The following is a 14,176-nucleotide window of genomic DNA, read 5'->3' on the forward strand; positions in this document are numbered from 1 at the left end:
TTTTAAAGAAGAGAAGGGTTAGTTTCAAAAAGGTTAAATAATTTGTTCATGGCCACCCAGGTGCTAAGTGGTAAAGTTAGGATTAGATTTGAAATCTAGCTAATGCCAAAGACTAAGCTCTCACAGCTCCTCCAAGCCAATGCTCTGTCTTGTTCTTTTGTTTTTGGTTTGTTTGTCCCATGTCTTCTGGTGGCTGAAAGATTACTAATATTATTCGCTTTCTTTCACAACCAAGAATCCAGCAAGCTAAAGGTACAGAAGGTGGAGCCTTGGAACAGTGTGCGTGTGACATTCAACATCCCCCGGGAAGCGGCGGAGCGGCTACGGATCCTGGCTCAGAGCAACAACCAGCAGCTTCGGGATCTGGGGATTCTCTCCGTTCAGATTGAAGGTGCCCATCTGGACCCAAATCATAACAACAGTAGAATGTAGCATGATTTTTCTGTGCTGCTTTGTCTGTTCCTCTCGTGTTTCAGAATGCCAAGTAACTCATGTGACCTGCGCTTCACATCTCAGCACCTTAGGGTAAAGAGGAATTGAGGCTTTGTCTGGGTCCTGATGCTTCAGCATCCACAGCCTCATACTCCTTCCCTTGGCTGATTTCATCTGTCAGTCTGTCACATTGGAATTTCACTGGCACCCTGACCAGGAACTGATTTGTCTTTTAAAGAATATCTAATTTCATTTGCTTCCTTCTACCAAATAAGCGTTAGTATTTATTTCTTTATTCATCTAACAGAGATTAGGAGGCCTTGAATGGTCCTTTTTGTAGCAGTATTTATTTTTCAAATATTTTGCCAGAGTGGTCTTTTCAAAATGAAAATATGCTACACACACACACACACACACACACACACACACACACACTATACACACACATGCATGCACAGCTTAAAACCCCTGCTTATGGCTTGCTGTTGTTCACAGATTAAGGACTAAACTTCTTACCATGACTTCATGGCCTTGCATGGTCTGACCTCTCCCTTTCTCATCCAGTCTTGACTCATACAGCTATCCTCCTTGCTGTCTGTTCAAACCTCTCCAGCTTTCTTCTGGTTCCTCGAATATGCGTTTCTTCCTTCTGCCGTGGGCCCTTTGCATTTATGTTTTCTCTGTATGCAGTGTTGTCCCTTACCATTTCCCCTTCCCTTAGTTAACACCTGCTCAGCCTTCAAGTATCAGCTTAAATCTTGAGAGTATATTTTCTGAACTCCTTGATGAAGTCAGTGTCTTTTATGTGCTCTCACAAAAGTCTGTTTTGCTTTTTCCTTAGATCATTTATGTAATGCTTTCATCAGAGCAATTATTTGACTGTTGTTTTATTCTCCCCTAGATTGCAAGCTCCAGTAGGGCAGAGGCCATGTCTGGTTTTGCTCAGTGTTGTAGCTCTGCTTGCCTGGAACATGTTAGGCTCCTTAGTAAATATATATTGAATGAAAACAAGGGAAGCACACAAATAATAGCACCACTTTGCTTTAGCACTTGGCATACACTGATAAGTATAATATGATCCTTGCTGGTATGAACTCAAAAGAAACTCCTGACCTTCGTGAGGGAGACAAACCTGTGAGAGATAGAAGTACCAGGTATGTGGGAGCATAGAGGAGGTTAGAAAGGATTATATGTATTTTGAAAAATGGGGTAAATCCCATCATTTGATAAACAAGGGAATAGTGGTTTAAACAACAATCAGTCTATTATGAAAAATGTTAGGTTATCTAAAAGGATCCAGAAAAGTAAAATTAATTCACAGCAATCCATAGGATATAGGATGAACTTAGTAAAACAGTTTTTGGCTACAATAAAACTATATAGGCATTTTATGTTTTATGGAACACATAAGTGATTTCTTAAAAACTCTGAATGTTTTGTTTTTTAAGAATATATTTATTTAGGGGCGCCTGGGTGGCTCAGTCGGTTAAGCATCTGCCTTCAGCTCAGGTCATGATCCCAGGGTCCTGGGATCAAGCCCCGCATTGGGCTCCTTACTCAGAGGGGAGCCTGCTTCTGCTGCTCCCTCTGCTTGTGGGCGCTCTCTCTCTCTCTCTGTCAAATAAATAAATAAAATCTTTTTAAAAAAAGAATTTATTTGAGAGAGAGAGTGAGAGAGAGAGAGAGCACAAGCCAGGGGTGGAGGGGATGGGGGATGGGAGAGGCAGAGGGAGAAGCAGACTCCCCACTGAGCAGGGAGCCCAATGTGGGGCTCCATCCCAGGACCCTGGGATCATGACCCGAGCCAAAGGCAAATGCTTAACAGACTGAGCCACCCAGGCGTCCCAAAATTCTAAATGTTTTATAGTCTCTGTTACCTATTTATGTGAGTTAAAAGGGATTTGGAACTTTATGTGGTAGTGTTTTCTATTGGAGAAAGGAAACACCAGTTTCTTCTTTTAATCGGACTTATTTCCTGTAAGTTCTTTTTAAAAGGATAAGGTGCTGGCCTTTATTGTTAGCCATAAATTAAAGCATAAATACCATCAAGGAAGTAAAATAGATAACATATTTCAAGAAATTATGAAATTCACATATGGCAATTATTATCGCATTACAGAAGGGAGTTCTTTAACTTTTAGGATACACATGTGTATCCCAGGTGATCTCCTTTTCTCTCTCCACACTCCCTCAGAATTTAGGCAGGATCGAAAGTGGTGGGAGCAGCTTTGCCTTTGTGAAACTGCTAACAAGCTTATGTCTTAGTACATTGTAAGAGGAGATGTTGCCACTGCCATGGTGTCTGCTGTAGGGGTGCAGGGACAGGTTGTCCCCCAACAGCCTATTTTCCATTGAAGAATACTCTCTGTACCCTTCCTTTTTTGAGTTTTGGCCAGGGAGCTGGGGAGACATCTTTTTTGAAGACATTTTGTGACCCCTCTATTCATTCATGGTGATTTAAAGCAGAGTCTGCAAACTTTTCTGTAAAGGGCCAGAGAATACATTTGTTTGGCTTTGTGGGCCCTAAGATCTCTGTCACAACAGTTCCAGTCTGGTTGTAGTGCAAAACAGCCATAAGCATATGTGAGTGAATAAACATGGATGTGTTCCAGTAACATTTTGTTTAATTATACAGGCAGCAGGCTAGATTGGGCCCATAGGCCATGGTTTGCCAACCCCTAATCAGCAAGTTTGGGAGCCTGTAGTGTTCTTCATGTGTGTTTCTTTGATACCAGTTAGTTTATATGCACTTGGCAAATAGGAGAATAATAGCACTATAATGTGGAAATTGTGTGTATCCATATAAAGAAGGCAAGGGAAACTGGATTAGTGGGAATAGAAGGATGATTATCTGCAAGAAAAAAAAGACAAGCTTAGCTGCTGCATAGGTGGGAGTCCCTTCAGCTCTATTTTAAGATAATTAGGAATCAGAATTTACACTCAGATACCTCCCCTCAGAGGTGCATCCCCAGACTAGCATGGCTCTTGGCTTGTGAAAAGTTTCACTTCCTCCTATGCCTGCTTTAATGGCAGCCCCACTGGCTCAGAACTCTCTTGCATCTGCATTATCTCAGCACCTGTAACGAGGCATTTCTACTGCAAATGTTTTTGGATATGTTGCCTCTACCAGTTACTGTTTTTATTAGAGCTCTGGTTACAAAGCCACATAGGTTTTGAGTTTGTCCCAACAACACTGTTTTTTCCCATAAAATCTATTATTTTCAGTGTGAGATTTTACAGAATGTGGGATTTTCCAGGAATGCATTCATCATATAGAAAAATGCCTATAATTCTTTGTAAGGTTATAAGATGATGATTCATAATACGTGTAATAAATAGCTAATGAGTGCCTACCATGTATTAGACACTGTTCTGTGTCTTAAGGATATAATTAGGGTGGGCATATATTAAGGATATAATTAGGGTGGCCATATAATTTATCATCTAAATTGACACTTTTGAGAGTAAAAGGGTGCTATAAATAACTGTCCCCAAATAATAGATATAAAGGAACTAGGGCAGATTTATGGTTACCCTTGTATGGGGATGGGGAAGGCGGACAAGGAATCAAGTGAATGTGTAAGTAAGTACATGGGGTGTGCTCTGAAGAAAAGATGTTCTGATAAGGGTGACCTACCCTTGGATAAGACAATTGGAGAAGGTCTTTGGGGGCCTGTGACACTTAAGTTTACATGAAAATTGAGAAGTTGGTTTATGTAAAGAGAGCAGGAGAACTGTTGTAAGCAGAGGGGACAACATGTGCAAAGGCCATGAGGTGAGAAGCAGCTTTGTGTGCCTAAGAAACTAAAAAAGGCCACGGATGGGGCGCCTGGGTAGCACAGTCGTTAAGCGTCTGCCTTCGGCTCAGGGCGTGATCCCGGTGTTCCGGGATCAAGATCAAGTCCCACATCAGGCTCCTCTGCTGGGAGCCTGCTTCTTCCTCTCCCACTCCCCTGCTGTGTTCCCTCTCTCGCTGGCTGTCTTTCTGTCACATAAATAAATAAAATCTTTTATTTATAAATAAATAAATAAATAGATAGATAGATAGATAGATAGATAGATAAATAAATAAATAAATAAAAAGGCCACCGAGGCTGAATCCTAAAATCGAAGGAGAAAATAGTGCCATTGAGGTTAGAGAGGTAGGCAAGGGCCACATCTGGGCTGTTAAATACAGTAGCCGCCGGCCATATGTGGCTGTTGAGCACTGGACATATGGCTAGTTCAAACTGACATGTACAGTAAGTAAAATACATAGTGGATTTTGAAGACTTAGCACTCCCAAAAAAGAATGTAAAATAATTAATTAACTTTTTGTATTAGTTACATGTTGAAATAATAGTACATTAGATGTACTGGGTTAGATAAAATATATTACAACTAATTTCACCTGGTTTTTTTTAACCTTTTTACTGTGGCTTCTAGAAAACTTAAAACTATATGTGTGGCTCATATTATATTTCTGTTGAATAGCATTGGACTAGATAGATCATTTAAGGCTGTTTGGAGGAGTTTGGCTTTTATTTCTACAACAGTAGGAAGCAGTGGAGCAGTTTGAAGCAGAGAACTGACATGATCTGATGTCCATTTCAAGAATAATACTTTCTGCTTACAGTGTCTTAGCAAGTTTGTTATATTAATAGTTCCTTCCCTTTATTGGAAACCCTCAAGATCTGTAGTCTCTTTTTCTTTCATTCCTGTCTCCCATAGGCGGTTTAGAGCATCTCATAGCCCCTGGTCCCATATTAGTAGGATGTTTGTGCCCTGTGACCAGTCTACCTGCCTGGTTGAAATACTTAATACAGAAAGGGGACTTCACCAGTGACAAGACAGAGGAAACTACTGTGTCCTCATTAGCGTCCTGCTTTGTCATCTGGCTCTATAAACCAGGACCCCACGATATGGAATGATGCTGGAAGGATGCCAGTCAATGCAATGTTGCTTTCATCTCTTTAACCACTGGCTAGCTATACTTCTATCTGTCCACTAGGTGGTGCTGTCATCCAGAGTAACAGTAGTCAAAATTGTGGATTAGGTCCAGGAAGTATCCTGAAATTTGTTTCTTTTTATCATTAAACCGAGTAAAATTTAAGTTACCTCTAAGTTTAGAGTTATCTCTGATTAATTGGAACATATCTAGTTATGTTACCTACCAGGATATTTTGAGGTTCAAATGAGATAAAATCTTGTAAGCATTAAAAACTCTATACAGGGGTGCCTGGGTGGCTCAGTCATTTAAATGTCTGCCTTCGGCTCAGGTCATGATTGGGCTTCCTGCTCATCATGGAGTCTGCTTCTCCCTCTCTCTTTTACTCCCCCCCCAACCCCCCCCCCCACACCCTGCTCATGCTTGTGCTCTCTCTCTCTCTCTCTCCCTCAAATAAATAAATAAAATCTTAAAAAAAAAATAAAAATAGGGGCGCCTGGGTGGCTCAGTCGGTTAAGCTTCTCTGCCTTCAGCTCAGGTCATAATCTCAGGGTCCTGGGATTGAGCCCCTCATCAGGCTCCCTGCTCAGCAGAGAGTCTGCTCTCCCTCTTCCTCTGCAGCTCCCGCTGCTTGTGCTCTCTTGCTCTCTCTCTGTCAAATAAATAAAATCTTTTTTTAAAAATTAAATGAAAGTACAAATAAATAAAAATTAGAGCTCTATACAAATGTTGGGCTTATCATTAGATGCTGTGAAAGTAGATTAGTAGCAACCTCTCTACTCTTCATTGTATGAATATCTCTAATGGATATCTATTTATATTACAGTTTTTGAAAGGGAAATGGTATTTTGCTCACAAATATTACAGTGTCCCTGTACCATCCATCATATGTTCTTTCTCCATTACACCTACTCATATCTCTACGTTCTGATTGTAAGTTCCCAAAAGGTAATCTAGGATTTTGAGAATTTCTGAGACCATTTTCTTCCTTCTCACACACATAGACACACATGCATACATGCACACACTGTGAGCTATTTGAAAATAGATATTCAGGGTTACAAGCTGCCCCTGACACTATACGTCATTAATGATTGCCTATCTGCTGTATTGTGAGGATTATGTTCTCCTTGTGCTTCATGTAAGTCCCAGATGAAGTTGAAGGAAGACCTATATCGTATTGCACTTATCCTTTTTGTGATGGTAAACTTAACCATAATTCTTCAAAAACACAGAAAACTGAAGTTCTTGTATACCCATTTTTAAGCAGCATTTACATCTTATTCTGATGGTTTCCTTTTTATAACCTGTCATTTTCAGGGGAAGGTGCTATCAACCTGGCTTTGGCTCAGAACCGAAGCCAAGATGTGAGAATGAATGGACCCATGGGAGCCGGAAATTCAGTTAGGATGGAGGCAGCATTTCCCATGGCAGGTGGTCCAGGTGAGATCTCCCACTCAATTATATGACATTTTACTGGTTTGCTTTTTTCCCTTTATTTTCTGATGTGTGATCATTTGGGTCCTGCAGAATAGGCATGGGTTTCTGGTACATTTCTGTTTTCTGGTTTAGGAAAGCAAGATTTAAATCACTCTTAGGAGCATAGAGTCACAGAGCATGGGCTCATGCTTAAAGGTAGATAGATGAGCACTGAGCTGTGCAGCAAACATTTATTGAGTTCTTTTCATAGGACAGGACCTCTGCTATGTGTTGGAGATAGAAATGAATAAAATATTTTCTACCCTCAGAATGTTTATAGCATAATGGGGAATGTAGCTTTTCAACTCCCACTTTCTCTGAGGCTGAGAATCCGTGAGCTGAGTTCTTGTGTGCTTACTTGGAATCTGAAGAAGTATGCGGAAGGATATGTTTTTAGGTACTTAGAATTTTAGAGAGTTAGAAATTATTTGCTGACTTTTCTAGAAAAACTGAAATTTCTTCTTTAGAGATTGAACTCAATATTCTGTGAATCACAAAATATTAGAATTGAGTTAGCTCTCGGGGTGCCTAGGTGGCTCAGTCAGTTAAGCATCTGACTCTTGATTTCAGCTCAGGTCATGATCTGAAGGTTGTGAGATCAAGCCCCCTGAGTTGGGCTCAGCACTGGGCATGGAGCCTGCTTGGGATTCTCTCCCCCTCTGCCCCTCCCCCCCCCAAAATAAAAGGAATTGAGTTGGCTCTCATCTATTTTTTATTTTCTGGTTAGTCCCGAGCTTTATTTTTTTAATTTTTTAAAATTCAGTTAGTTAGAGGCGCCTGGGTGGCACAGCGGTTAAGCGTCTGCCTTCGGCTCAGGGCATGATCCCGGCATTATGGGATCGAGCCCCACATCAGGCTCCTCCACTATGAGCCTGCTTCTTCCTCTCCCACTCCTCCTGCTTGTGTTCCCTCTCTCACTGGCTGTCTCTTTCCTGTCGAATAAATAAATAAAATCTTTTAAAAAAAATAAAAAATAAAATTCAGTTGGTTAAAGTATTACCAGAGGTAGAGGCCAGTGATTTCATCAGTCTTATATAATACCAAGTGCTCATTACATCATGTGCTCTCCTTAATGTCCATCACTTGAGTGCCCCATCCTTCTGCCCCCCGTCCCCTCTAGCAACCCTCAGTTCGTTTCCTATGATTAAAAGTCTCTTATGGTTTTTCTACCTCTCTGATTTCATCTTGTTTTATTTTTCCCTCTCTTCCCCTATGATCCTCTGTTTTGTTTCTTAAATTCCACATGTGAGTGAGATCATATGGTAATTGTTCTTTCTCTGATTGACTTATTTTGGTTAGCATAATACCCTCTAGTTCCATCCATGTTGGGCAAGATTTCATTTTCTGATGGCTGAAAAGTATTCCACTGTATATATAACACCACATCTTCTTTATCCATTCATCTGTTGATGGACATCTGGGCTCTTTCTAGTTTGGCTATTGTGAACATTGCTGCTATAAACATTGGGGAGTTTTGGTAGTTTATATGTCTCTAGAAATGCATCCATTTCTTCCAGATTGCCTAATTTTTTGGCAAACAGTTGCTTATAATGTGTTTTTATAATTGTATTTCTTCAGTGTTGGTTGTGACTTGTCCTCTTTCATTCATGATTTTATTTATTTGGGTCCTTTCTCTTTTTGATAAGTCTGGCCAGGAGTTTATCAATCTTATTAATTCTTTCAGAGAACCAGCTCCTAGTACTGCCTCTTATTCTCTTTTTTGAGGTGAGTTTTTTTTCTTACAGAAAGTTGTCACTTTTCTATTCGTAGAGTTGTAGCTATTCTTTTCTTAGATCTCCAGTTGAGTTCCCAAGTGTTCAGAAAGATTTGATAGCTGTCTAGCTGAATTCCTGGGACCAAACAAAACTGAGGTCTCCTACTCCTCCGCCATCATGGACTCTCAGTCCCAAACTTTAAATCTGCCTCAGGCCTTGACATTGGTTCCCTTGCCACCTCTCGAGTTGGCTCTCATTTAAAGCTGAGGAAACTCCAGGAGTGCCTGGGTGGCTCAGTCGGTTAAGCATGACCTTCAGCTCACGTCATGATCCCAGGGTCCTGGGATAGAACCCTGTGTCAGGCTCCCTCCTCAGCGGGGAGTCTGCTTCTCCCTCTTCCTCTGCCCCTCCCCGCATGCATGCACATGCTCTCTCACTTTCTCTCTCGAATAAATACATCTTAAAACAAACAAACAAACAAAAAAAAGCTGAGGAAACTCTGGAACTCACAGAGAGGAAGCAGTTTGCTCAGGGTCAAGTAGCAATACCCTAGTATCACAGCTCTGACTCCCAGTCCAGTGCTCTTTTCACTACACTAGTGGCTTTCAGACTTTTTCTGCTGCAGGACCTTTTATTCAAATAAACCAGAAAAGCACAGCTGCTGTGGTAGAAGCATAGTAACCACCTAAAACTATAGCCAGTCATTCGCCACCCCACCTACCACAGTAGGTCTTGAAGAAATACAGCAGAATGGAGAGCATCAGTTTATAAAGCCATTGTTCTGAACTGTAGCTGAAGATTTGGCCATATAAAATTGAAACTAGATTTTTATCCTAGCAGTACCATTTCCTGGTTACCTCAAGCTAGTTGCTGTACCTCTCCAAGCAGCAGTTTCTTCACATAAAAATGAGATAAAAATGCCTACAATCTTTTGAGCCCATACTTGAAGGTGGATGACCCCTGAGCCCTGAAGCTGACATTTACAGAGTTCCTATTATATGTCAGGACCTGTGCTATTGAGCTGTTAATGGAATACCGCGTAGTAGATGTACAGTTCCCAGCCTGCTACCTGTAGTAGGGGATTGGTAGTTAGAGTTCTCCACCAAATTCTGAGGATTTCGTATTGTGGTAGCTTGATGAGAGATAAGCAGTGATGCTATTGCCAGTACTAAAGAACCAGAGTGGGACGAGTCTGGCCAAGTTGCATATAGTTAGTGAAAGAATAGATCTAGGATGAGGAAGACCAATAGAGAGAATGGCTGGAATTTTTCCAGAATTGGTGAAAGATGTGAATCCTCAGAAATCCTGAGCAATGTAAATAAAAATAAATCCACACGGGCGCCTGGGTGGCTCAGTTGGTTGGATGTCTGCCTTCGGCTCAGGTCATGATCCTGGAATCCCAGGATCGAGACCCGCATCAGGCTCCCTGTTCAGCAGGAAGTCTGCTTCTCCCTCTGCCCTTCACCTTGCTCGTGCTCTCTTTCTCTCAAATAAATAAATGAATAAAATCTTTTTAAAAAATAAATCCACATTTGACACAAAATTATAAAACTGTAGAACATGAAAAAACAAAGAGAATGTTAAAAGCAACTCAAAATAAAAGACCAATATTTTACAAACGAAAAGCTATCAGATCACAACTGATTTCTCAGCAGCAACACTGAAAACCAGGAAACATTGGAATAGTATTTTCAAAGTGATGAGAGAATAATTGACAGCCTAGAATTTTAAACCTACTTTTACTATAAAGAGTAGTATAAAATAAAGACATTTTCAAAGACACTAAGTGAAGCTACCATTAACAGACTCTTGCTCATTGAACTGCTCAAGAATCTACTTCAGGAAGAAGAAAATTGAACCTTAAATGGAAGAAATAAGATCTAAAAGGGAGTGGTGAGCTAAATAATTGGTAAACACTGGGTAAATCTAAATAAGTATTGGCTCATTTAGCAATAATGATGATCACATGTTTACACTTTAAGTTGAGTATGTCTATTGACAAAAGAGATCATTAAAATAATAGAGGGGCACCTGGGTGGCTCAGTCAGTTAAGTATCTGCATTTGGCTCAGGTCATGATCCCAGGGTCCTGGGATCAAGCCCTGCATTGGGCTCCCTGTTCAGCGGGGTGTCAGCTTCTCCCTCTGCCCCCCCACCCCCCGCTGGTATGTGCTCGCATGCGCTGTCTGTCTCTCTCTCAAATAAAATCTCTAAAAATAAAATAATAGAAATAAGATGTATAACTTCTAAGCTAGTAGTAGAGGTAGAAAGGAAGGGCATGTTTGGGGCACCTGGGTGGCTCAGTTAGTTAAGCATCTGCCTTCAGCTCAGGTCACAATCCTGGGGTCCTGGGATGAGTCCCCACATAAGGCTCCCTGCTCATCGGAGAGCCTGCTTCTCCCACTGCTTCTGCCCCTCCCCCCCACTCTCTCTGTTCTGTCTCTCTCTCTCTCTCTCTCTCATAAATAAATAAATAATCCTAAAAAAAAAAAAGGAAGGGCGTGTTTGAAAAAATCCAATAAAATCTAAAAAAATTAGGAAACCAGCATAGAAAAAAATAGGAAAACACCGCAGAAAAAGAAGGGGTAAAAAGCAGGGGTATCATAAAAAAAAAAGAAGGGGTATCATAAAATGATAAAATGAATCAAAATATATCAGAAATTAATAGTAAAGGTAAATGTATTGTGAACACTGATAAAAAGACCATGATTAATCAGATTGAATATTCTCAGATTTAGTTATGTTCTCTTACAGGAACCACATAAAACATAAGGATTTGGCTCATAGTTAAAAGGATGGGATAAAAAATAATCCAGGCAAATATTAGCCAAGAAAAGGGGTATAACAATATTTTTATCAGATAAAACAGACTAATAAAAAGCATTACTGAGGATAAATAGAGCCAATGTATGATGTAAAAGGAAATATTCATCAGGAAGACAGCTAATATCTTAATAATACTTAATGATCTAGCTTTAGAATATGTAAGGCAAAGTGGACAGGATTATATGGAGATATCACATCTTAGGGGAGATCTTAAAACACCTGTGTTAGTAATTGATGTACTAAGCTTATTTGAAAATTAATAAGGATAATGCTTGAATAACAAGTAAAATAGTTTGATATAATGGAGATATATAGAAACCATGCACTAGTAATTCAGAAATTCTTAATCTTTTCAAGCATAAATGGAACATTTATACAAATTGTGTATTTTTCTAAAATCAAGTTTCAGTAAATATCAGATATTGGTATCACACAGATCATGTTCTCTGAACACAGTACAATTAAGTCATTGGCAAACAAACAATCAAAAAAACAGCTAACCAACATATTCTGTAGTTTTAGAAAATTTAAAATACATTCTGAATATCCCTGATTTTTTAAAAAGCAGTCATGATGGACAGCAAAAAATATTTAAAATGGAATAATGAGGGGCACCTGGGTGGCTCAGTTGGTTAAGTGTCTGCCTTCAGCTTACATCATGATCCCAGGGTACCAGGATCGAGCCCTGCATCGGGCTCCCTGCTGAGTGAAGAGCCTCCTTCTCCCTCTCCCTCTGGTGCTCCCCCTGCTTGTGCTGTCTCTCTCTCTCTGTCAAGTAAATAAATAAAATCTTTAAAAAATAAAATAAAAGAAAATGGAATAATGAAAATAGTACGTATCAAAATTTGTGAGATGTGGCCATACAGCATGGAAGAAAATTTAAGCCCTCAGATAACTGTTAGAGCAGAACATGAATTGAAAATTAAAGCTAAGAGTCTGACCTAAGAATTGAGAAGGAGAATAGCAGAGTAATAATAATTTAGGAGGAAGGAAATAATAAAGATAAGAGCAGAAATAAGTAAAGTAATAAAAAAACAAAACAAAATGGAAGAAAGTAGGAAAACCAAAGATGTTTCTTTGAAAAAACAATTAAAACTGATGAACGTGGTAGAACAAAAAAAGAGAAGGCATAAGCAATGTAAAGAAGGAAAAAAGTGTGTACTTCAAAAGGGTGAATTTTGTGGGGCGCCTCGGTGGCACAGCGGTTAAGCGGCTGCCTTCGGCTCAGGGTGTGATCCCGGCACTGTGGGATCGAGCCCCACATCAGGCTCCTCTGCTATGAGCCTGCTTCTTCCTCTCCCACTCCCCCTGCTTGTGTTCCCTCTCTCACTGGCTGTCTCTTTCCTGTCGAATAAATAAATAAAATCTTAAAAAAAAAAAAAGGGTGAATTTTGTAATATATGAATTATTTCTAAAAAATGGGGCAAAGTTGTAAATAACTTCATGCTAATAAATTTTAAAGCATCAGCAATTAACAGTTTTCTTGAAAATGTAATTTAACCAAAACTGACTTAAGGAAACTTGAAAAATCTGTAACTATTTAAGAAATTGAAATAATTAAAAATTTGTCTCCCTATGAATCAATTAGTATAACTCACAGGTCCAGATAATTTTCCAGGTGAGTTTACTAAACATTTAAAGAACAGATACAGATATTCTTCAAGAGCATAGACAAAGAAGAAAGATGCTTTCCAGCTCTTTTTTGAAGTTATTTTAATCTTGATGCCAAAAATCAAAGAGACATGAAGAGGATAGTATATTTTCACTTATTAATATGGATGCTAAATCCTAAAAAGTCTAATGGTATCAGAAATTGGAAAGATACGGAACAAGAGTAGTTCTCAAACGGATAGTTGCAATGTAAATTGGCATAATAACTTTTTTTCCCCCACCCTTTTTTTAAGTTTATTTATTTAAGAAATCTCTACACCCACCCCGTGGGGCTTGAACTCACAACACCGAGATCTAGAATTTCACACTCCTCCCACTGAGCCAGCCGGGCACCCGTGGCATAGCCACCTTTGAGAGCAGTTTGCCAATATCTACTAAAATGGAAGATGTTTATACTTAAAACCTAGGAATTCCAAGTATATAGTCTAAAGACATGTCCACAAGAATACATGACATTGCAAAATTGTAAGAATGAAAATTGGGGCAGGGGAGGGAGAACCTTAACTGTTCATTAGCAGAATGAATGTATGGTTTCCATAAAATGGATCACTATTATAGCAGTCAAGATGGATGGAGCTCAAAAGGTAATATTAAGTGAAAAAGGAAACTGAGAAGACAGAGTATGATGCCACTTATACAAAGATTAAAAGCATACCAAAAATGCTATGCAGTTTACCTACATATGTAATAAAGATAAACGTGCATGGAACTACTAATCCCAATTATAAGGTAAGAGAGAGGCAATGGAATGAGATTGGGAAGTAGGGGGATTCTGTATCTACATATGTATCTGAAGGGAATGGGGCAAAATGTTAACAAGGTAGATGATGGGTACAGAAATTTTCCATACCTTTTTATATTCTTGAAATATTTTATTTAAAAACAAATGTTGTACCAATTCCAGTACTCTATTCTAGGGATTTTCTTTTTCCTTTAGGACTAATAAGGATGACCAGCCCTGCCACTGTTATGATACCCCAGAGTGTAAATGTGTCATCTTCCATGATGGCACCAGGCCCCAATTCAGAGCTGCAGCCCAGGACTCCTCGCCCTGCTTCTCAGTCAGGTAATCACCTCCAATCTTTGTGGATTGAAGAGGCTGGAACTCTTTGCAGAGATCATTACAA

General features: G+C 39.6%; 1 protein-coding gene across 11 annotated transcripts in view; it reads left to right on the forward strand.

Moving 5' to 3' along the window:
- Window positions 1–14,176, forward strand: part of NCOA6 (nuclear receptor coactivator 6) — a 98,140-nt gene that overhangs the window by 48,123 nt on the left and 35,841 nt on the right. For all 11 annotated transcript variants that reach the window (XR_008959378.1, XM_048222129.2, XM_026503334.4 and 8 more), the window contains 3 exons: window positions 236–391; window positions 6,680–6,802; window positions 13,987–14,115. Coding sequence is in view for 10 of the 11 variants with exons in the window: in XM_048222129.2 (XP_048078086.2) it covers window positions 236–391; window positions 6,680–6,802; window positions 13,987–14,115 (408 nt within the window). In the remaining variant the exon portion in view is untranslated. The remainder of the gene's footprint in view (window positions 1–235; window positions 392–6,679; window positions 6,803–13,986; window positions 14,116–14,176) is intronic.

This window comes from Ursus arctos, unplaced genomic scaffold, assembly GCF_023065955.2.
Source record: "Ursus arctos isolate Adak ecotype North America unplaced genomic scaffold, UrsArc2.0 scaffold_16, whole genome shotgun sequence".
In the NCBI taxonomy this organism is placed as follows: domain Eukaryota; kingdom Metazoa; phylum Chordata; class Mammalia; order Carnivora; family Ursidae; genus Ursus; species Ursus arctos.